Source organism: Triturus cristatus, chromosome 3_2, assembly GCF_964204655.1.
Source record: "Triturus cristatus chromosome 3_2, aTriCri1.1, whole genome shotgun sequence".
Lineage (NCBI taxonomy): Eukaryota > Metazoa > Chordata > Amphibia > Caudata > Salamandridae > Triturus > Triturus cristatus.
In genome coordinates this window covers 414,801,044-414,825,508 of record NC_140584.1, presented here as the reverse complement: position 1 = coordinate 414,825,508, position 24,465 = coordinate 414,801,044, and the positions used below count along the sequence as shown (strand labels likewise).

The following is a 24,465-nucleotide window of genomic DNA, read 5'->3' as shown; positions in this document are numbered from 1 at the left end:
GAGCCTGATCTTCTTCCTCTCTCTCAGGGTCCTGGCTGAAAAAGAGTGGCAGATCTCACACACCTCAGGCACGTGGGACTGGGGAAGGCACCCTGTGTGTGTCTGACTTAGCCTTTTTTCTTCCACAATCAGGACACTTGTCGAACAAGCCAGTCATTCTGATAACACCAGAAGGAAAAAGGACTTTCTAACACTTGAAAAGCAACAAATAACCCTTGAAAAGGGAGAGCTCAATGCTCCAGGGTCCTGCTAGCAGGAGCCGGAAAAAAGAACTGAAAGTAAAATGGACCTGCTGTGCATTCTGGGATACTGGGAAAGTTCTGGAAATCTGGAAAGTTTTCTTAAAGGCACAGTATCCTGTTCTCAGCCACATAATGGCAGCCTATGGGGCTTGTCTGTCCATTCCTTCCTCTCTATCATTCCAGAGGCTTTTGCTGGTAGAGGCAGGGTTTTTTTCCTGTGTGGAGAAAAGCTGGACAGGCAGTGCTGTTTGTGGATGTTGGTGGAATTCTAGTTGAAGTACTGGACAGTGTATCCTGTGGGTATAGGCTGCATTATCTGTCTTTAAATTAAATTCTCTCTTAAAGGTGGATGCAGGTCTGCATGATTTGACAACTTAAGAGATTATTTTTTATTGCTCCGGGGTCCACGCACATGGGCGGGACTATTCACTAGATTATGACTATCACAGAGATCCCCTACTACAGAACAATATAACCAACCTGTCTGTGATTACTAATTTGCACCATGTGAGAAGTTGGCCTGATGTATGATGTCACTAGTTCTAGTGTACACCTTATATTAGTCCAAATACCCTTATGTTGATTGGTTGTAAAGTCAACCTTATAGACCAGCTATCCTAGTGGTAGCATGGACAAGAGCAGTCTTAGGCTAAACTCTGAATGGCATGTGAAGCCAGCTGTGATACCATATATAATCCCTTGAATACCAAATGAAAGGACACCACAACAGATATATATATAAAATAAAGTGTATTTATTCTAGTCAAACCCTCAGCACTCTTTATGAGATTAGAGGTAAGTACAACACAGTCTTATTTAAGCATACATTAAGTCACACAGGTAAGTAATACAGTTAGGCCCTAGGGGCCACGCAAACCATATACTAAGTAAGTGGTATAAGGACCACTGTCACGGAAATAGAATAGGCCTAGGGAATCGCTGGGGCTACACTACACTAGCGTTAGTTAGGAAGTGAGAGGCCCACGGGATTCGTGTGCAGAGTGGAAACACTCACGCGTAATGCGTAAAAGTCACTAGCAATAGTACAGTTTAGAAAATGATAGATTTAGGACACTTCCGGAGTAGCTAGGAAGTCGAGACTGGAAAACTAGACACTAGGATAGTCACTATCCTGATGAGCACCGGAGTACCCAAGTTACCTAGCCCACAGGCTGCGGGTGCATAGGGGTGAAGTTGCGTCGGTTTTCGTCGTCGACTCCTATGGATGCCTGAAGAAAGAGGCTGACAGGCAGTCAGTGAAGAGTGTCCGGTGGATCCCAAGGCTGGGATCAAGAAGAGAGGAGACCTGCAAGCAGAAGGGACAGAGTCAAGGTCACTAGCCAGCGACCACGTGGAACCAGGAAGGAACCAGGCGATGTCGTGAAGATTGCAGGTGAAGGTGAAGCTTGTCGCTGCAGCCAGGAGGACGAGGAAGCGTCGAGGACGACCAGGAGGCGAGCTGTCCCACGAAGGCTCTTGCTGTCGGCGGCGTCGAAGTTGGACTAGGACTCACCAAGCCTTGGCAAGCGGAACCCACGAAGAACGGAGGACTTGCTTCTGGTGCAGACCAGGAAGGTCTGGGGTGCTTCTTCTTTGCAGAGAAGCGGGAGCCAGTCTGGAGGAGCCAAACCAGCGCAGAAGATTTCAGGGTGCGTCGTCACAAAGGCCACTAGCCAGCGGGCAAGCAACCGGACAGACGCGGCAAGCAGGAAAATGCAGAAGGGCCCCACGCAGGATTCGTGGAGTGTGGGGGGCTGATCTTCGGTGCAGATGATGCTTGGGGTTGGGGGTTCTCAATCCCCGGTGCACAACTTCGAGGGTGCCTCAGAAGCTGCGCTTGAAGTTACTAGCCACTTTTCCCAGGTAGCCGGTCCCACGTTGCTCGTCGCCTCCACGGATCTCAGCTCTGCTGTGGATGTGGATCAGGGTCGGAGAAGTCTGGAAGTCAAGGCTCTGGTCGGGCTCTGCAGTCGGTTCCTCGTAGAACGTGGGCAAAGCAAAGGGTAGTCTCTTGATGGTGCCTGTTTGCAAAGGGTAGCCACTCCTTGGCCACAAGGGAGATTCTTCAGTCTTCTTCTTTTGTCGAATGTCGAAGGTCCAGAGTTTCTGTTCAAGTTTGCAGGTTCAGGATAATCTAAAGTCTTGAGGCCCAACTCCCACTCTTATACTAATCTGGGGGGCTGGGATACCTGCTAGGTCACGCCTTATGGGTGGTGTAGGAGAGTAGGGTCTGCTTTCTATGTTCACCCCCACTTTTTGCTTTTGCTTTACTGGTTTTCGACTTAGATGTGGCTGTGGGCCTGCTAATCAGACCCACAGCCCTGCTGTTCTCTCTCTAAATTAATACTATGTACTTTAGGTGCATAACCCATTTGGATAGGATCACCTCATTGGCCCCTGTACAGTGTACCCTAGGTACCCAGGGCATAGGTGTACCCTAGGCCTACCAGGGGCTGCAGCATGTATTGTGCCACCCCTGGCCTGGCCTTCCATTTTGACACAACTGGCTGATCACTCAGCTGGGGCAAGGTCGTGTAATCACCCCTTGCTTAGGTGTAGTATTCCTATACCTAACTTACATATAGACACATGTGTACCTATCAGTCACTCCTATGGCAGGCCTTGACAATCCTGGAGGCAGAGTGCTTGGTAACATGTGAGATGGTGCTCTAGCATGAGCTGAGCCTGTCTGCAGCTTTCGGAACCTTGTCCTTATAGCTGTTCTATGATATAGCCTACCATATACTCTTAAAGTGCCTTATAATCTTAGACGGTTATGGTAACTATGGTTTGGCTTTATCAAAACATGTCGTGTAAGGTGTCTAACACTTGGGAATAATAACCCCATGCCATTTCTGGACATGAGAATATTATTCCCCCCTTCTAGAGGGAAAGACATGTTAAAATCATACTTCAACTGTTAGCCTCTGACCAAAGCCTCAGCATCACAAAATGGATGCTGCTGCCACGACACAAGTCTGACCTCCTGCAGCTGGGAGTGATCCCAGCCAGGGAGGCCTGGACAATAGGTTTCCTGCTTGGGGAGGTGCTAGCACCTCCCCAGACAGCCTTTAGTGTATTGGGGCAGGGTGGGCTGAAAAGGAATGAGACATGCCTGGGGCACACAAGGTGTTCCTTGCATAGTCCAGTTCAAACCGGCGCTGGGGCACTCCAGCCCCAGCTCTGGCGCGAAACTGGACAAAGGGAAGTGGGTGTAACCACCCCCTCCCAGGTCCCACCCATAAGGCGTGACCTAGCAGGTATCCCAGCCCCCCAGATTAGTATAAGAGTGGGAGTTGGGCCTCAAGACTTTAGATTATCCTGAACCTGCAAAACTGAACAGAAACTCTGGACCTTCGACATTCGACGAAAGAAGAAGACTGAAGAATCTCCCTTGTAGCCAAGGAGTGGCTACCCTGTGCAAACAGGCACCATCAAGAGACTACCCTTTGCTTTGCGACCGTTCTACGAGGAACCAACTGCAGAGCCCGACCAGAGCCTTGACTTCCAGACTTCTCCGACCCTCATCCACATCTGCAGCAGAGCTGAGATCCGTGGAGGCGACGAGCGACGTGGGACCGGCTACCTGGGAAAAGTGGCTAGTAACTTACAGCGCAGCTTCTGAGGTACCCTCGAAGTTGTGCACCGGGGATTGAGAAGCCCCAACCCCAAGCACCATCTGCACCGAAGACCAGCCCCCCACACTCCACGAGTCCTGCGTGGGGCCCTTCAGCATTTTCCTGCTTGCCGCGTCTGTCCGGTTGCTTGCCCGCTGGCTAGTGGCCTCTGTGACGACGCTCCCTGAAATCTTCTGCGCTGGTTTGGCTCCTCCAGACTGGCCCCCGCTTCTCTGCAAAGAAGAAGCACCCCAGACCTTCCTGGTCTGCACCAGAAGCAAGTCCTTTGTTCTTCGTGGGTTCCGCTTGCCAAGGCTTGGTGAGTCCTAGTCCAACTTCGACGCCGCCGACAGCAAGAGCCTTCGTGGGACAGCTCGCCTCCTGGTCCTGGTCGTCCTCGACGCTTCCTGGTCCGCCTGGCTGCAGCGACAAGCTTCACCTTCACCTGCAACTCTTCACGACATCGCCTGGTTCCTTCCTGGTTCCACGTGGTCACTGGCTAGTGACCTTGACTCTGTCCCTTCTGCTTGCAGGTTTCTTCTCTTCTTGATCCCAGCCTTGGGATCCACCAGACACTCTTCACTGACTGCCTGTCAGCATCTTTCTTCAGGCATCCATAGGAGTCGACGACGAAAACGACGCATCTTCACCCCTATGCACCCGCAGCCTGTGGGCTAGGTAACTTGGGTACTCCAGTGCTCATCAGGATAGTGACTATCCTAGTGTCTAGTTTTCAAGTCTCAACTTCCTAGCTACTCCGGAAGTGTCCTAAATCTACCGTTTTCTAAACTGTACTATTGCTATTGACTTTTACGCATTACGCGTGAGTGTTTCCACTCTGCACACGAATCCCGTGGGCCTCCCACTTACTAACTAACGCTAGTGTAGTGTAGCCCCAGCGATTCCCTAGGCCTAGGCCTATTCTATTTCCGTGACAGTGGTTCTTATACCACTTACTTAGTATATGGTTTGCGTGGCCCCTAGGGCCTAACTGTATTACTTACCTGTGTGACTTACTGTATGCATTAATAAGACTGTGTTGTACTTACCTCTAATCTCATAAAGAGTGCTGAGGGTTTGCTTAGAATAAATACACTATTTTATATATATATCTGTTGTGGTGTCCTTTCATTTGGTATTCAAGGGATTATATATGGTATCACAGCTGGCTTCACATGCCATTCAGAGTTTAGCCTAAGACTGCTCTTGTCCATGCTACCACTAGGATAGCTGGTCTATAAGGTTGACTTTATAACCAATCACCATAAGGGTATTTGGACTGATATAAGGTGTACACTATAACTAGTGACACCATACATCAGGCCAACTTCTCACAGGTGGGACCTGGGAGGGGGTGGTTACACCCACTTCCCTTTGTCCAGTTTCGCGCCAGAGCTGGGGCTGGAGTGCCCCAGCGCCGGTTTGAACTGGACTATGCAAGGAACACCTTGTGTGCCCCAGGCATGTCTCATTCCTTTCAGCCCACCCTGCCCCAATACACTAAAGGCTGTCTGGGGAGGTGCTAGCACCTCCCCAAGCAGGAAACCTATTGTCCAGGCCTCCCTGGCTGGGATCACTCCCAGCTGCAGGAGGTCAGACTTGTGTCGTGGCAGCAGCATCCATTTTGTGATGCTGAGGCTTTGGTTAGAGTTAAACAGCAAAGTAGGATTTTAACATGTCTCTCCCTCTAGAAGGGGGGAATAATATCCTCATCACCAGAAATGGTATGGGGGTATTATTCCAAAGTGTTAGACACCTTACACGACATGTTTTGATAAAGCCAAACCATACTTACCATAACCGTTTAAGATTATAAGGCACTTTAAGAGTATATGGTAGGCTATATCATAGAACAGCTATAAGGACATGGTTCCGAAAGCTGCAGACAGGCTCAGCTCATGCTAGAGCACCATCTCACATGTTACCAAGCACTCTGCCTCCAGGATTGTTAAGGCCTGCCATAGGAGTGACTGATAGGTACACATGTGTCTATATATAAGGGTAGATATAGGCATACTATATCTAAGCAAGGGGTGATTACACGACCTTGCCCCAGCTGAGTGATCAGCCAGTTGTGTCTGATTGGAAGGCCAGACCAGGGGTGGCATAATACATGCTGCAGCCCCTGGGAGGCCTAGGGTACACCTATGCCCTGGGTACCTAGGGTACACTGTACAGGGTCCAATAAGGTGATCCTTACCAATTGGGAATGTACCTAGGGTACATGGAGTCCATTTTAAAGAGAGAGCAGACAGCCTGAGACCCTGAATGGCAGGACCTCATGCCAACTAAGTCGAAAAACCAGCTAGACACTAGGCAAAAAGTTGGGGGTAACCATAGTCAGATATCCACCTTCCTACACACCACATTTTACATATCGTATCAAGGGGAAGCTTTTCTATGTGCTTTTCTAATAAGTAACCAGAGTGTCCTAAAATAGCCGCCAAAAATGCGGGAACTCTTCTGCGCATGCGTCTACTACATCTACGTAGTATGACGTCTTCTGTCGCTTGGGGGGAAATCTTTGCAGCTGCGCAATAGCTTTTAACATGGCTGCTCGAAAACCCTCGCACTAACGCGCATGCTGTGCTGAAACTAACCTATGCAAGTTTTACTAAGCTATTAATGCAAAATAAATATCAAGTAAATGGGGTTAGAGTAGAAGTAAGTGGTATACAGTGAATTCATTTAATTTTGTATTCTAACATGTTCTTCTCTGACTTTATTAAAAGTTCGTATTTGGGCCTTGGAGGGTGACCGATGTCCCTACCCTTTGCGACAACAACGCATGCGTGAAAACCTTCTTGTTCTGAGACCAATGAAGTCATTGGGTGGCTGCCAATCCATGTGCCCAGCAAGGACATGGGAAGATCAACTCCTGACCCTACGAGAGGAAGAACCTGAAACATTGTATCACAGATTTATCGATCCACATATGAAATGCTTGTGGGAATAAAGCTTGTGGGTATTAAAATTAAGGGACAGGGAATTAGACAATAGAACTAAAGAAAATTATTACACTTAGTATGGTGTGATGTCCTCACCCTACTGCTTGGCCCAATCAAATTGCGGGTGAACCTGGAATTGAAACATTTGGGGGTGAATCATACATTTTAATTGGTATAACAGAGGTAAGTTCTAGATAGTTAGACACACTTGACCCACGAGATGCCGATGCTAAGCTGAGATGCTGCCTGATTTTACTGCAATCTGACTGAAGAATCCAAGACTAGGGAAAATTCGTGGAACAAACGAGGAGGCACATCTAGGAAGGGGTTCGGACGAGCCTGAGCTAGAGAGAGTAGCACCAGAAAGGGGTGTAATGCTGGCGTTACACTAGAAGAGGCCACCTCCCCTATCCTGAAACTGCCCTGAATCCTTGACACTCTGATGTCTAGGTCCTCACACCATTCTAGGGAAATATAGTTCTGTGGGTTGTGCTTCGTATTCGCTCTCTGTTCTTTCTCTCCCCAGGTACTGTCATCATATGAGATTAATTAATGTGAATTGAATTATAAACGAATTGAACTACTATTCCTGATGGAGAATATTGATGTGTCTATGTGTATTATAACCTGACTCACAAAATTATTAATTCAGATAAACTTTTAAAACTCCTTCTTGGTCGGCGGTTCTTTGAATAAAGATAAATGTATTATATTATTTCCTCCCTTTTCTAATCTACTACTAGATCTTTCGAACGTGCATTTACTCAGGAGACAGGAATGGTAAGAATGGGGGGGCGTGGCTTGGCGCCCGCAGGTGATGGCGGCGCTCCAGTGAAGCTCCGGGGCAGCGGAGAGAGATTAGCCGGTTCCCGTTCGACTTTCCTGAGGACGACTGGCCGAAGGAGGGTCGGAAGATGCCCTGACCTCCCTCGTATTTGGTGGAAGCATTTCGAGGCTCCGTGGCACTGCAACTACCTGTCGTAAGTTCTGACAGGATTCACTCGGTTGCGGCCGCCATCTTGGGTCCGCCGAGCGACGCGCACTATGTTGCGGTTCTCTACCGTCAGCCCAGCGCTCTCCATGCCTAAATCCACGCATTTCTAAATGACTTACAACTCGCCTGTTTTGTTGTTTCCTCTTGCTCACACGGAGCCACTGCATTATTGGAACACATGTTCTTCCTAAAAAACGCACGGAGATCGTTCCCACATGAACTGCCCTTGCTTCACATTGCTGTTTCTGTGCTGTCTTTCAAGTCATGACTTCGTCGTCGCCCGTATGGACCCCTCTCTGACTCTTTTTGCTAGTGGCATTTTGTTGAGTTGAAGCATACCAGGTGGCTCCCTGCGCTCAATACCATTGCTCACTGTGGATTCTTGTGAGGTGCGCGAAGGGACTTTTCTCTTCACCAATTTATCTGAGCTCATTTTTTGTCGCGCAATGAGTGGGTGCCACCTTTCTGCCATATAATATCATATGAACAACGCTTTGATCCTTTCACAGACGGCTTCTTCCACTTCTTCATATGCGCTCTGACGATTATTTCACTTGAACTGCTGTGAAGTTGGCTGCATTCCTTTCATGAACTATTCAGATACCATCGCACTTCTGTCGTGTTATACCTTGTGTAGCCTTCGTTTCTGCTTCCTGTGACCTCTACTGAGCTAGCCATTCCACGGCTTTGTTACATGGGTAGACTTAAGTCAATGTCGCGCTTGCCTCGCGCTACCAAGCCCCAGATTGTGAAGAACTCTAAGGTTTTTTCTGCTTTTTCACAATTGGAAGATTCTCTTAACTCGTCTGGCTCTGACACGCCAATGGATCCTCCCAGAAACCCGCAAGACAATTCCAAATCTAACATGAAGAGACTTAAGTCAAATTCTCTTTCTCCTCCAAAACATTCGGGGCCAGTATCCATGGAGTTGTTGTTAGAGGAGATAAGATCCTTGCGTCCTTTCATGGAAGAGACCAATATTAAACTCCAGGTTCTTACGGATAATTGGTCGCAAATGGAAACAAGAGTAACTTCGATTGAAAAATCTGTTCAGTCGTTCCAAGAGACATCCTCTGTGGTCTCCAATCTGAAGTCTCAAATCTCAGATCTTCAACAGCAAGTGGAGCAGCTTGAGAACAGAAATCGGCGCAATAACCTTCGCATTTATGGCCTGGTTGAAGGTCTTGAGGGGTCCGATCCAATCACCTTCTTCAAGTCGTTCCTCCCCAAGCTCTTGCATCTGACACAGGATAAGGTCCTCAACATTCAACGTGCTCACAGGCTGGGTCGACCACCTTCTTCTACCTCTTCCTCTCAGAGGCCCAGAGGGGTTATCATCTACTTTCTGGAGTACACCGACCTTCTGATGGTTTTAGCGGCGGCCAAATCTTCTCCAAATTTAACCTGGTCTGGTTCTTCCCTGTTCTTCGCACAGGATTACGCTAAGGCTACTGCTGCTCGGCGAAAGGCTTTTCTGAATTCAAGAGCGGATCTGCGGGCAATGGGGGCGCGATATGGCCTTTACCATCCATGCCTATTCAAAGTTACTTACAACAACAAAACTACAACTTATGAAGATCCAGTGCGCTTACAAAGTTTTATCAATGCGCACAAATCATCTGCCATGGATGCCTCCGGTCCATCATCTTCTGCTCATGGCTGACTATTGCTTGTATATTTCTCATATGGCTATTGCATTTTCTTCTATACCTCTTCAGGAACTTTCTCTTGGTTGTAGTTCATCTGAATTCTTCTGATTTTCCAGTTACCCACTGTGCTGACTTCTTTACTGTCTATGCATGATGGTTGTTCCTTGTTTTCCCTGTTAGTCATGGTTTCAACAGGCTCTCCTGGTATGTTTTAATCCTTTGTTTCTCCTTTAATCGTCTAACTGGAATTTGTTCCCGTATTTGATGATGTCTCTCGATCCCTGCCTCGTCGTTCCTGGATGTGCTACCCCACCCATGTGGTTCCTTCCTCCCTCCACCCTCTCTCGTATCTCCCCTTTGTAGGTACGTTTTTTCCCTATTCCCTTCCTTGTCTTCCTAGTGCATCTGTTGGTTTTTCCCTCTCTCTTTCCCGTTTCCCTCTTCCCCTTTTCATGTTCTTGTCCATATGTCTATATTATGATTTAATATCTCTGACCGGACCTTTTTGCCTATATAAGGGTTGCATTCCTTGTTCTTCTTGGCACACCTACTTTACAATTGTTTTCTTCTTTCTGGTGTCCTATCCAAGTGCCTTTAATGTTTCCCTATACTCTCCTTTTTGTGCTAGTGCTCTTGCTCTCGTTTTTGGTGAGAGTTGTACTCTTTGTCGTTTTGGTTACATCTCTCTTTCCGCTTTTTCCTTAATTCCGGCTTTTTGTGTCATCTTCGACGCTGTTGCATTTTCTTCTTCCTTTCCTGCTATGGCTCACGTTCCTGATCACTTGCTTCCTTTCTTTTACTTCTGCGTATTTAAACTGGTTTCTCTTTTTTCTTTCTGTCTTCTCTCCTTTTCATGGGTGTTCCTTTTACTAGATATAATATTCACATGTTCTGTAGATAAATCACTTATGTCATTGAACATATTATCATGGAACGTGAGGGGTATTAATTCTCCGATTAAGCGTCAACGGATTTTATCACACCTTGCCAAATTGAATGTTGATATTGCATTCCTCCAAGAAACGCATTTAACTGAGGTAGAATCTGCTAAGCTTAAACGTGGTTGGGTGGGTGAATTGTTTTATGCGCAGGGTGATGGCAAACGCAATGGTGTGGCAATCCTCTGTCGCAAGTCTCTTCCCTTCCAGGTCCTTGCCCATGAATCGGATGCTTCTGGTCGATGGGCTTATGCCAAGCTATCACTCAGAGGCGTTCCAATTTCTCTCCTCAATGTCTACGGTCCTACCATGGGTGAACCTTCTTTTTGGGCTGATTTCTCCCCACTCTTAACTAAATTTGTGGACCGCAATTTTATTCTAGCGGGGGACTGCAATCATCCTCTCGACCCTTTTATCGATAGGAAGTCCATGGCCCCCCATATTCCCAACAAACCCCACAAGCTGTTTTGCCATGCCATTTCGCAGCACAAGTTAGTAGATTCTTGGCGCCTTTGTAATCCAAAGTTGCGGGAGTACACTTTTTATTCTCCCTGTCACCACTCCCAATCACGACTTGATTACATCTTTGTTTCACACAACCTCACTCAATCACTCTTACACTCCGAGATAGGCACGATACTGCTTTCTGATCACGCTCCTGTTCTTACAAGTGTTGATGTATTCCCTAAAACTGCTGGCCCTAGGAGATGGCGTTTTAACAACTCCCTCCCTCTCGATCCCAAGTTTACGTCCACCTTCACTTCCTTCTTTGATGAATTCTTCCTGATTAATGATGATGCTACTCTCCCTGAGCACACTATTTGGGATGCTTTTAAGGCAGCAGCACGTGACTTTATTATTAGTTACGTTGCGGACAAACGTAGGAATGCACGACGACTCACTAAAAATCTCCTTTCTGACATTAAGAAATTGGAACATGCGTATTTCACCTCTCATTCTGCTGATAGCTTGACAGCCCTTGTTGCAGCAAAAATGAAATTTAATGAGAAATCTACGGAGGATGCCTCCTTGTACTTATTGAAATCTACTGCTAAATTTTATGGGGGTCGGAACAATGCGGGAAAGCTCTTGGCTAATTATTTGAAGGTTAAACATAATAAGTTAAATATTGAATCCATTTATGACTCTGATGATACTTTAAAACACTTGGATGCTGACATTCTCGCTGAATTTTCACGTTTTTATGAGACTTTGTATACATCTGAAACTCATTCCTCTTCTAGTTCCCTTGCTCGTTTTTTCTCTACCATTCGCGCACCACCCGACTTCCCCTTTGATCTCTTCTCTTTAGAATCCGATGTCACACAAAAAGAATTACTCAATGCATTGCAACATCTCAAACCCAACAAAGCCCCTGGCCCTGATGGTTTTACCGTCGAATTCTACCTTCACTTTTCTAAATTGTTGATTCCACGATTGCATTCCCTTCTCCACAACTTTATTACCCATGGTGCTTCCTCAGGGACATTTTCGGACGCCCATATTTGCCTCATACCTAAGCCTGGGAAGGACGCACAATACTGCAAAAATTACAGGCCCATATCCTTAGTCAATATTGACTATAAACTTTTCGCCAAAGCGTTGGCGATCCGATTAGATCACCTTCTCCCCGATCTCCTAGGCGAGGAGCAATCTGGGTTTGTCAATGGCCGACATATTACGGACAACACTAGACTCTTATTCAACATCTTGTCAAAGTCTTCCCGTTGTCAGTACTCACTTGCTGCGATTGCCCTTGACGCCGAAAAGGCTTTCGACCGGGTTGAATGGCGCTATCTCTTTCACACTCTCACTTGGTTCGGTTTTGGTCCTAGATTTATTTCTTTAGTTTCCCTGCTATACTCACATTCCAGAGCGGCAGTCTTTGCGAATGGTCAAATTTCCTCTTATTTTGATCTTGGCAGAGGCGTTCGCCAGGGTTGCCCTCTGTCTCCCTTTCTCTTTAACCTCGCTTTAGAGCCTTTTCTGTCCAGGCTGCGTCAGAATCCTGCCATTCATGGTTTCCAATTTGCAGACACTCATATTAAACTCGCTGCTTATGCAGATGATATTTTACTCTTTCTTTCCAACCCTACAGAATCCGTTCCTGCTTTTCTGAATGAAGTTAGACATTTTTCCTCTATCTCTGGGTACAAGCTTAATCATGACAAATGTGAGATCCTTCCCCTGACCAAATTTACTTTTAAACAAGAATTTAGTGATTCTCGGTTTACTTGGTGTCCTTCACATATTAAGTATCTTGGTTTATACATTACCCCCTCTATTTCAGATACTGTTTCTTTATGTATGTCCAAATGCACACAAAAGATTGCAGACCTCACTGCTAGGTGGCATCCTTTATACCTTTCCTGGTGGGGTCGTCTCGATACTATTAAAATGATGATCTCTCCTATTATTCTCTATACTCTCTCCAATATTCCAGTGTCCATCCCAGCGAAATTCTTTACAAAAATCAACTCAACGTTATCCTCGTTTTTATGGAACTCCAAAAAACCTAGAATGTCTCTTGCCAGGCTCATGCGTCCTGCTTGCTTCGGAGGGTGGTGTCAATTTTCCTGACTTTCCTGCATATCAGAAGGCCTTTTTATTACGTCAAGCCTCCCTCTGGTTACTAGATCCCACTTCTCCCTGCCCTCTATGGGTTAAGGTCGAACGTACTCTTCTATCTCCGTTTTCTTTTGCAGAATATCTTGCTTTTGCCCGTAAGCCCTCTTTGATTCCTACTTCTATTCACAAGTATACTCTTAAGCTTTTATTGTCGGCTACTCCTGATTCCCCTACGACCATTGCTGACTTCCTCTCTTCCCCCATCTGGCATAATAAATATCTCCTAATCGGTGGTAAGCCCTTCTACTGGAAATCTTGGAGAGTCCGAGGTTTGATCTGGATCTCGCAGCTCTTCTCTGGTTCCACCTTTATCTCTTTCCCTGATATCTGTTCTTCCTTTGGCCTAACTCCGTCCTTTCTCTCCAAATATCTTCTACTTAAAGCTGCTATATTGGAGATTCATGAGCGACTCTCGGTTTTTCCCTCTCCCCCTGTTTTACGCACCCCTACCTTTCAACTTCATTCTCTCCTGCGTAATACTCCCAAAGCGTCTCTTATCTATAAATACCTCCACACACATGAGTCTATTAGACCTAAATCCAAAGTTGAGCTTCAATGGGAAGCTGACCTCGGATTGGATTGGCCGATATCTCTATGGGACAAAATCTGGGCAAAGCTACGTAAAACTTCTAGAGCGGCTTCCTTGACACAATCACTATTTTTTATTTACAATAGATTACTTCTCACTCCTTCAACACTACACAAACGATTTCCTACTACCCCAGACAAATGTTGGTCGTGTGATTCTCCCAATGCCACCCTACTTCACATGATATTTCTTTGTAGGCATGTGCATGCTTTTTGGTTACAGGTGTGGGCTCAAGTCAATGTTATTTTTCATACTTGTATTCCTTTCTCCCTCACCCACCTTTTCTTGGGCAGTTTGTCCCCTGATTGGGATAAAGTAGATATGTATGTTCGCATAGTTGATTTGTTACTGGCTGTTGCCTTTCAACAGATTACCGTTAATTGGAAAAACACTTCCAATATTTCTTTTAAAGCGTGGTGGTACAATGTCTGTCATAACCATAGACTTGATAATGCCTTTGTCTTTCCTGTTCAATTAGCAGCTAGACGTGCGGACCTATGGCTCCCCATTACGTTATATTTAGACAATTGTGTTGCTCGTTCCTTCTGTCCATCACCTGCTCAACAGGAAGTTCCTAAGCCCCCATGATACCCTTTTCACATTCAGAATTTATCAACATGCTGTTTTATTTTCTTGCTCTTTGCATTTAGTTATTTAGTAATGGTTGATGTAATTTCCCTGTTTCTTTTTAAATGCCCATGACTATTGTTTTATTGTTTTGTTGTAAACTCTCTCATACGCATTTTATTTTGCAATCCCCTCCCCACCCTCTCTACCCTCTCTCTCTCCTTCCCCCCTTCCTATTGATACTCTGTATTGCATTTTCCTTTTTCGTTGCCTAATAAAATTCTTTTAAACTGAAAAGGAATGGTAAGAATACTGGTGTAAAGGTTTCCTAGGGTAAAATAAAAATTGATGACCAGTGGATATTTGCTAGCTCATTGAGTATATGAATGTATATGGGACCAAATGAGTGTTGTGTGTATGAATGTGTAGAGCTTGTAAACTCTGCTGCATCAGTATGATGTGACTGTGTGGGTGTACGATTTTTGCATGTGAGGGTGGATGTGTGCATTTTAATGGTGGATTTCTTTGCATATGAAGGTGGCTGTGTGGTGCTGGATGGTGGATTTGTAGGCATACAATGGTGTGTGCATGTTGGCCGTATGTGTTTTTTGATTCTGTAGAAGTATGACGGTGTGTGAATGGGTGTCTGGCAGATATGTGGTGTGGCTGATGATGTATATGTTGGTATATTTTAGCGGCTGCCTGATCTTGTGTGATTGCGTGTCTGGTCACCAGATTAGGTTAGGGCTGAAGGGACCATGGAGACAGGAAATATAGAGAAGATGGAGTTTGGAACAATGAAGAATACAGAATTACACCATCAGAACTAAAACTCTCTAAGTTACTCGTGCAGTCCCAGCGACAGTATGGACATTCCCCACAAACACCCTTCTGGGTTGTTCGTGGCAGACAGATTATTCAAGACCATATATGTGCATGGGCACGCTGTCTGGTAAAATCAACTGTTGCGACTCTCAATGCTCACTATGGTTTTGGTCTTGATATTTTATGCTAAGCTGTGTGGACTATATGCTGGCCTAAATAATCTGTGTTCTTCAGACTCCTCTGCATCAGTAAGGTGTTGAGGAGGATTTGACCAAACTTTGCTGGAGTACCTCTCTCTGAGATTAGTATGACCTTTGGTCTCTTGATATCCTTAGGAGAAGGTGACAATAACGAAACCTTCAATGATGAGAACTGTTTAATCGTTCTCTGTGATTTCATCAATGAGACAGTCGTCATCAAGGTGATCCTGGTCATCGGTGCCATCAGCGCAGTAGCAGTTTTTGGAGTTCACATTGTCATTGAAGCCCTTGTTCTCCTAGATGCAATTACTGTCAAAGTTATAGCAGAGGTCCTTCTAAACATCTTCAACAGTGTGGTACAGACTGTATCTGCGGGAGGCTTCTCTTTGGTGCCAAATCATATTTGCTCCTCGCCAATAAACTTATCAATTATATTTTCATTGATAATTTTGTCATCGATGGTCCTGACGATAACTGACTTTACCAAGATTTACATTCTCAAGCTGAAGGTATCTTTACAGGTGGTTCAAACGCAAACCTTTTTTGTCAGCAAGGATTTTTTCGTCAGAAGGAAAACTTTGGATGTTTGTGTTTTTGACAATCTTTTTCAAAGCTTCCTTGACATGAATGTCATTTTCTCAGGAGAATAAGTTACAGAGCTTCTATCATCTGAATGTGCCTTTTATTATTTTGTTATGCCTTTTCGAAGCGCCATCGGATTCTTCATCAGCTGATATTTCTTCTGATTTTGATCTTTGGAAGCAAATCAAAATTCACGTCTCTCTATCTTTGAGGGTTTTAGTGCAAGAGGTGCAGCAGATCTTACATTCCTTAGCCTTATGGTGAAGATGAATGCAATAAATGCACCACCAGCGAGGGTCCTCAGAGTGAGGTCTCTTTTTGCCACAGCTCCCGCAAGGTCCAAAGAGAACTTTTGTTAGATGCATCAGATTTTCTTTTTATTTTCTAAATGACAAATCCACAGAATGTGGAAATTTTAACCAAACATATTACATTACATTTTAAAAATATTTTACTAAAAGATAACAGTATAGTCACCACATGAAAACAGTCTTAGGATGAAAATAATCACTTATCTGTAGAAGACTGAGCAGTAACCAGAGGTATGGTAGCCTCCGGAGGATTGGTGAACTACGGGCTAGCTCTGATTTGGTTGAACTTTGATTCTTTTAAAAATAATTTGAGAAGGTGCACAATGTCACTATCTTTAAGTGTTACAGGCTATATTAAACATAGCAGTCCTCATTAGAACTATCATAGGACTTCCAGCTGGACAAAGTGGGGGGGGGCGTCGATTCACACATGTAAATCTATGAAAAGATTCCCTTCTGAAGAAACTAAATTTCCAATGACATATGACAGGAGAAACGTCCCAAACACGTAATGACCCTTTTTCTCAGGACTTGAGATAGAATAGTTTTCCAAAGGCATCATCCCATGTATAATACTAGATCACTCACCCCAGCTGCTGGGCTGCCTTCATCCCGCACCCATAAATAGCTGACAATGCCCTTGTCGTCTGATGACTTGGAACCATCCAGCTCCGCTGTGCTCGTCGGAAGAGTGATGACCACATTCCCAGTAATCTTGGCCACAGGTGGTTTGTTTATTTCTACAGAGAAATAGGCAAAAAGGGAGGATTGTACAAATAACCTTCAACTGACATGCAGCTCTCAAAATTGCAAAAGAATGCTCCCTGCTTTTTCGTAGGCCTGATCCTGACATTAGCCACACCCCTGATACTTGTTTGAGCCATGCCTCTAATCCTTCCCTGAGTCCCACCCCTACTTCTCACCTGGGTCCCACACCCTTAAGTCTTAATCTGAGCCCCAATGCTGCTAACGCCTACACTTTGCAACTTGACACTACCCAAGCTAACTGATTTGTTTGTCCTTGACTTTTGCCTGAACAATGCCCTTGCTCATTGTATACATTCCAGAGGAACAAGTATGCCAGCTTTCAACATTAATTTCCTACCTTCTCTGACAATGACATTCACAGAGCTTTGACTCTGCAAGTTCCGCTCATCCTTCACAGTCAGTGTGAATGCATAAGTCCCCACCTGAAGGCCCGTCACTGTTGCCACACTGCTGTTGGAGTTTTCAATTTTGACGCCATCTGGGCCCCTTGAAACCAAAAGTAATAATTCAGCACCAGTTTTATGTAACTTTAACAATATTAGCCCAAAACACAGAATCTATTGTTAGGTGGTGAAAGCCTGTGCAAGGCGATACACCTTTCGCCCAATAGCACAGCAGAAAGATATACGAAGAAGACATTTCACTATTTTACTACTGAGAAGTTTATGACCCCTTAAGAACTGGGAAAAAGTGATTCAGGGTTAGTGAGGCTGCACATCTAGAGAACTCAGCGTGGTGTAAGTGAGTGCTGGATCCACTATGTAATACTGACTAATTCTATCTGATGTCAGTTAGTGTGGTGCTCATGAGACTGTGCTACTGGGAATGCTCATCTGGGAGTCCGGCAGGGAAGGGCCAGTGAAGCTGTCGTCAAGTGATACCAGAAGACTCCATGGCACTTGGATACAGCATTTCATTCGAAGTTTTAGCACACATTTTCAATTAAATCAGACCGAGAACACAAGTCAATGAATGCAACTGTTTGTCAAATAAAAGACAGGTTTGGAAACAAGGTGGTCCTATGATTTGAAGTTATCTGATAACCTTAGAACTGCTGTAGCTCATCAGTTGTCAACAGGTGGGATGAGGAAGCCTATGAAGCTGGAGTACTGGTGAGAGTTCAGTTTAGGCTCGGTAACATTGACAACAATGACTACTGGTAGGAGAAGGACTATAGCTCAATAAAGAGATGATCTATAAACATCTTATACAACAGCCAGGTTTTAGACAACATTTAGAGGAAAAATGTGCTACACAAGTGGATCTTCTTCCAATTCAAAACAGTAGCCTTTTCAACTGTATATGCCTTGACTGGTGCAACCATCACTAATCACATCTTTTCAGATAGTGCCAAGACGCCCCCTGGATGGAAGAGAGTGAGTTTAACTTTAAATCCAATGGGTTGGGTGCTCGTTCAATATATTCACAGAAAGTAATGCTTCAATGACTAACCACTGCATTTATTTTCCTCAACAAAGAGTGTACGTATTGGGAAAATATTTTATACAATGAGGTTCTGCGTCTTGCTGAAACCTGCTATTCTCCTCCAAAGGTGTGGGGAATGTTTGCACGAATGCTTCTTAGCGTACATATTCCCAAATTACCTTAAATGGCCACATCAGACATTTTTTCAGTAGAAATTTACAGATAAATATTCTTGTATCAGTAAGAAAAACAGGGAGATGAAACTTGGTCACCAGGCTTCCAGATTATCTCCATGGGTTTCTTTTAGTTTACACTGGGTTTCACTCAACAGCTATTTGCCATTCTTACTAGCACACATTTTAGGATAATACTAATAGACTCACACAGACATAAAACACTGAGGTTCCCTGTGCCTTTCATGGATCTGTACAGGCAATGCTTTTCATAAAGGGTTCTTCTTTTCAATAGAGAATGTATCTTTCTGTGTAGCAAACAAATTCTTTATAGGTAATGTAGATTTTTCAATCCTTCATTCTTTACAAATCTCCAAAAATAAATGCATAAATAGCCAACACCCAACTCCTCTTTCTCAAGGTTGTAAATAAAACTCCTCTTTCTCAAGGTTGTAAATAAACCAAAGTAATAAAATAGAGATCTTAACTGCCATATATAAAAATCTGTCATATGAACAAAAAAAGCACATTGTGATTTATGTAATACTTAAATTAAGATCAATGTCCTGAACCTTGAAACTCAAAAAGAAAAGAAAAAAGGGGGAACCACACTTAAAATATATTAAAAAAATATTTGTTCACTTTTTAATTTGGAACATACAGCGAACTGCATAAATAATAATTACCAAATAATCTCATATCTATATCACTGCCATTCCATTAAGAACATTTTCAAACCGCTGGTTCTGCTTTCACATTAACTAAGGTCAATGTGAGACATGTGCCAGGCCACATAGCACTTATTTTTTGCATTTCACAAAATAATTCTGAGAGTTTTTGCTAGAGAGGAACTGCATAATGTTTAACTGGTCAGAACACCTACAGATTCCATTTGAAATACCATTCTCCAAAACAGCTGTTGAAAGTCAGTCCAAAATACCCCTGGTGAAATGCATAAACATAAAAATGTCACAGCCAAACTACTCTTCGAAGAAAACAAAGAAAGTAATGCAACCAAAAACTAAACTACAAGAACTGTATCTCATGTGAAATTTATTGATCCTGCTCCACTAACTCTCAATAGGGAAAAATAAAGAAATCATCTACATGGATCTCAAAAAAACTCAAGGAAGTAAAGAAATATTCCAAAGCATTGGGAAATGTCCCCAAACAACCTCACTCCCACACAGTATATTAAAAGTAGCCATGAGAACACTTTAAAGGCCAAATGCCACCTTCCTTCTAAAACAATTAATTTCCACAAAACCAGCCCAAATAACGATGAACAACGGTATTGAAACACCCACTACCCCTAACTTGGACATTTCCAGACTGAAATGTGAAAACATTAGTAAATTCTTCAACAACAAAATACAAAAAGTCAGAAATGACATTCAAGAAAATCCAGGCAATACTTTACCAACACAATCCACATAATACCTCACCGAACACTGAGCACGGAAAATACATGAGAAAATTGGAGTTATTTTACCCTGCCAACACAGGGTCATTTTAAGCAATCTTGTTCTGGGAAACCCCTATTCTTGATACCTTAAAACAACATTTAGTAACCTTCATCACCATTTACAGGCTGCGGGTTATAAATGTCACTACGGGAACTGTCTGGAGTCTGGACTGAAGTAAAAACAAAATTGAGGAAATAGAATCATTAAAGTAAAAGATCATTTCAAAAGTGTTTATAACCAAACCAATTCAGAAACAAAAGTTCAAAGGATCTAAAAATTGGTTACGTTGTGAAATACACAATGACTAGGCTGCAACTAAAAACTCAGCACTAACCACGCTAAATGATGGCTACAACTGTCTGTAGGGACAGCTTAGAGATGGACAAAACTAGGAAGTCTGAAGATGGACATCATCACAAAAGTTTATTAAGGAGCCACAGTGAAGAGGACAGCAGGTTAAGCAGCCTGTTTGACACCACTACTCCAAGCAGGTAGGAACAGTATATAATACCATCTGTTAAACACAGGTAGTGAGGCCAGGCCCTTGAGCAACATGTGCTAGATGTAGATTTTCCTCTTTACATATTTAGTACCCCTTTTCGGTTGTCTTTAAATGCAATCCAGTTATGGAGAAAAAATAAGTCTTCATTGAAAAAATTAAGAAATATCAGCACTTAAAAATGACTAACCTTCGGTAATTTTTTTTCTGGAGGATAATCTATCTACCTGCAGATTCCACTCCTCAAATATCCAGGACCTACCCCATGGGACGGCTGTGTGGGAAGAATAGAAGACATCGCGGGGAGCTTGCTGCATCGCAAACTGCGCGCGGCGAATAGAAGAGGCTAGGGCGGTCTGGACCCCGCAGGACCTGCTAGTTGAGGACCGGTAAAACCGACAGGCCGCACGTGGGAACACTCCCGAGGCAGGCAACGGCCGGTTCCCTCTCATATAGGTGAATTCCCTGGTGTGTTAGACCCCGCTTTCACCCACTGGACAAGATGGGGAGCAAGGGGCAACGCATGTCGTCTCACAACAAGCTGGACAAATATGCATATCACAAAGGGCGTACTGAGACACTGGCACCGCAAGAGGCCGCATGCCCAGGCCCACCACCCGAGACGCCACCGGAGATCACCCTCAAAGATGTGATGGCCGCACTGGCTCAGATGCAAGGAACCATGGGAACGATCTCGACTGATGTTAGGCTGCTTCGTGCAGACACCTCTAAAATGAACACGCAAGTTAAGGAGGTGGAAGTAACCAACGAGACTCTAACCAAAGACGCTGCAGTTTTCAAAAAACAGATACATACACTGGAAATGATGCAGAAACAATTGATGGACAAGCTGGAGGATCAGGAGGGACGGTCCAGAAGGAACAACATACGCCTGGTGGGCGTGCCGGAAAGCGTAAGAGGTCCGGCCTTAGACCCATTAGTGGAAAAGCTGATCATGGACCAGTTACAGCCTCGTGGATTGTCCAATTTCTTTTCCGTGGAAAGGGCGCATCGAGTGCTTGGGGGCAGGCCCCGACCAGACGCCCCACCGCGGCCGATCCTGGCAAGAATATTTAACTTTCGAGACCGGGATGCCATCCTACAGCGGGCACGCGCTGCCCCCCCCATGAAGCTGGACAACTGTACAATAACACTATACCCGGACTACACGGCTGCAGTGACTAAACAACGTCGGGACTTCTTGGATGTGAAGAAGGAACTCCGCAGTCGTGAACTCAAATACGCAATGCTCTATCCAGCAAAATTGCGTGTAGAAGCGGAAGAGAAGACGTGGTTCTTCAATATGCACGAAGAGGCCTCTGACTGGCTGGAAGGCTGGTGACCAGCAAAGAACGGTCGACGTGCAGGTCCTGCACATACGCAGCAGTCACAGCTACTGAAACTCACAGGCGACACTAGTTCAGAAATAGACGACGCAATACAGGTGAATGAGACACGCACTGCAGACTGATGCACAGATGTTGCGCTGGCACCAGATGAGGGTGATGCTGAAGGAGGGCTGGTGTGTGGATCTGCGCACATTGCATTGTATAAGACTCCTGCTTTTTGGACTCTCAGGTTCTCGCAATGAATCGCGATGCATTTCGGGGGTGGCGGAACGGCACGAAGTGACACTTTCCCCCTACGCAAGTATACAGTTATGGGGACTAAGCACTCTGCTGAGTTGGGGTGGCGGGTAGTTCGGAATCCGCCGGGCAGGGAAGCAGGGAGGAGGGGAGGGCACAGTTCCTAAGAGTTACCAATGGTTTATTTAGTAATGTTGTTGTGACGCATAGGATTATAACAAATGGCACCCAAAGCATTGCAACAAGAGGCGCGACATACATCCCATGGTGTTTCATTGCAGTGGAAGACAGGCATGATGCGAGTTCAGACCCTAATGGCTGAAACAGGAAAAAACATGCAGACTCCCAGCACGCCCGCCTCACTGTTCACAGTACTGTCCTGGAACGTAAATGGGTTAGGTGATAAAATAAAGCGAGGGCTGGTATTGCAATATATCAAGCGCAGAAGTCCGGCTGTTGCACTGCTCCAGGAATCACATTTGACAAGCTCGACTTGTAGGGCCCTAGATAGATGGGGCTACAAAATGATGGTACACTCTGAGTTTACCGCAGGATCACGAGGAGTAGGGATATTGGTAAACAAGCGCTTCCCGCTGATAATCACTGACTCCCGGAAAGACGACCAGGGATGTTTTGCGGCAGTAACCTGCCAATGGGAGGGGAAGATATATAACATAGTCACTGCATACATCCCTCCTACATTGTACCAGACCACTTTCCGGGCGCTGGGGGAATTTCTCCTCTCCCTTCCGCACGGAGAATTAATAGGGGGAGATTTCAATGCGACAATGGACGCATCCATAGATAGGCAGCCCTCCAGAGGGCCCAATACGGCCAATCTTCAAATGCTAGAATTCACTGAGGCTCTTGGACTAATAGATATATGGAGACTTAGATGCCCCAAAGAAAGACAGTATACATTCCATTCTGGGGTACACAATAGCCTTTCTAGACTGGACTATATCTTTACGCTAGCGACCGGAGTGATGGGGGTTACAGGGGTGACACACCTCCCTAGAGGCATCTCTGACCATTCCCCAGTTCTAATCACATACACAGCATTTACCCCTCAGGGACGTAGGGTGTTCCCACTGTCTCCCAGATACCTCAAAGTCCCGAAAATTGCCAAAGGGCTTCTTTTGACAACGAAACAATACTTTGCAGAAAACAAAAAAACGGTTCCATCCCCGACGACATTGTGGGAAGCATATAAAACAGTCCTTCGAGGGCAGGCAATCTCGCTGGTAGTAGATCACAAGAAGACCCAGAAAAAAGAGGTTGACAGGCTGGAGCATAGGGTGTCCCGAGCAGAAGCAGAGCATGCGTTGCAGGTTGATGAAAACACAACACACCAGATGCAACTGGAACAACAGGAATATAAATCATATGTTTGGGAGGTGGCGAAAAGCAAAATCACCGCAACACGGCACACTATATACGAATTGGGAGATAAAGCGGGAAAATTATTAGCATGGCTAGAGCAAAAAGAGCGAGCCAATAGGTGGGTGGCACAAATCCAATTAGATAAAGACACGTCCACGACGGAGCCACAGCGGATAGCAGAGGCATTTGCGCTACATTATCGGAAAATATATACCCCAGAAGCCACGAACACCGTGGAAGACAATTTAGCCTTCCTCAAGGATATCAATATGCCCACATTGGCCCCTTCAGCAGTGACCGCCCTTGAAAAAGATCTGACTCCTGAGGAGCTCGCGGCTGCAATAGCCGCGCTACACACAGGGAAAGCACTGGGACCGAATGGATTGCCAGTGGAGCTATACAAAAAAGCGGCAACACAGATTGTGCCCCATTTATTAAATATGTACACAGACAGTTTGGGGAAGGGGATCCTACCAAGAGATCAAAGGTTGGCCACTATAGTGGCTATCCACAAACCCCATAAACCACCGCACGAGTGTGCATCCTACAGACCGATCTCCTTGATCAACGCGGAAGCAACGATTTTGGCAAAAGTGTTGGCAACAAGGTTGCAGGCATATCTAGCCACAATAATACACCCGGACCAATCTGGCTTTATTCCCAATCGAAACACCACCCTGAATCTACGGCGTCTTCACGGTGTCCTTGCACGCAAACCCACTATAGGGGAGGAGGCTGTTATTCTATCGCTGGATGCCAAAATGGCATTTGATCTGGTGGAGTGGCCCTTCCTTTTTGCAGTCCTTCAGCATGTGGGATTTGGCCCCAAGTTTTGTGCCTGCATCAAATTGCTTTACACACGCCCTCTAGCCCAGGTCGTAGTAAATGGCCACATATCGACCACCTTTCCGCTGGGGCGGGGAACAAGGCAGGGATGCCCCCTCTCACCGCTCCTTTTTGCATTGGTGCTGGAGCCTTTGGCGGCCTGGATTCGACAGGACCAGGTTATCCGTGGTCTGAAATGGGCCAGGGGATGGGAGGATCGCATATCCTTATATGCAGACGATATCCTGCT

General features: G+C 45.2%; 1 protein-coding gene across 1 annotated transcript in view; it reads right to left on the bottom strand.

Annotated features, from left to right (window-relative positions):
- KIAA0319L (KIAA0319 like) overlaps window positions 1-24,465 on the bottom strand; it is a 941,156-nt gene that overhangs the window by 222,259 nt on the left and 694,432 nt on the right. The window contains exons 13-14 of the mRNA XM_085647985.1: window positions 17,196-17,344; window positions 16,679-16,830 (exon numbers count right to left, since the gene is read on the bottom strand). Of these exons, the coding sequence (XP_085504111.1) occupies window positions 16,679-16,830; window positions 17,196-17,344 (301 nt within the window). The remainder of the gene's footprint in view (window positions 1-16,678; window positions 16,831-17,195; window positions 17,345-24,465) is intronic.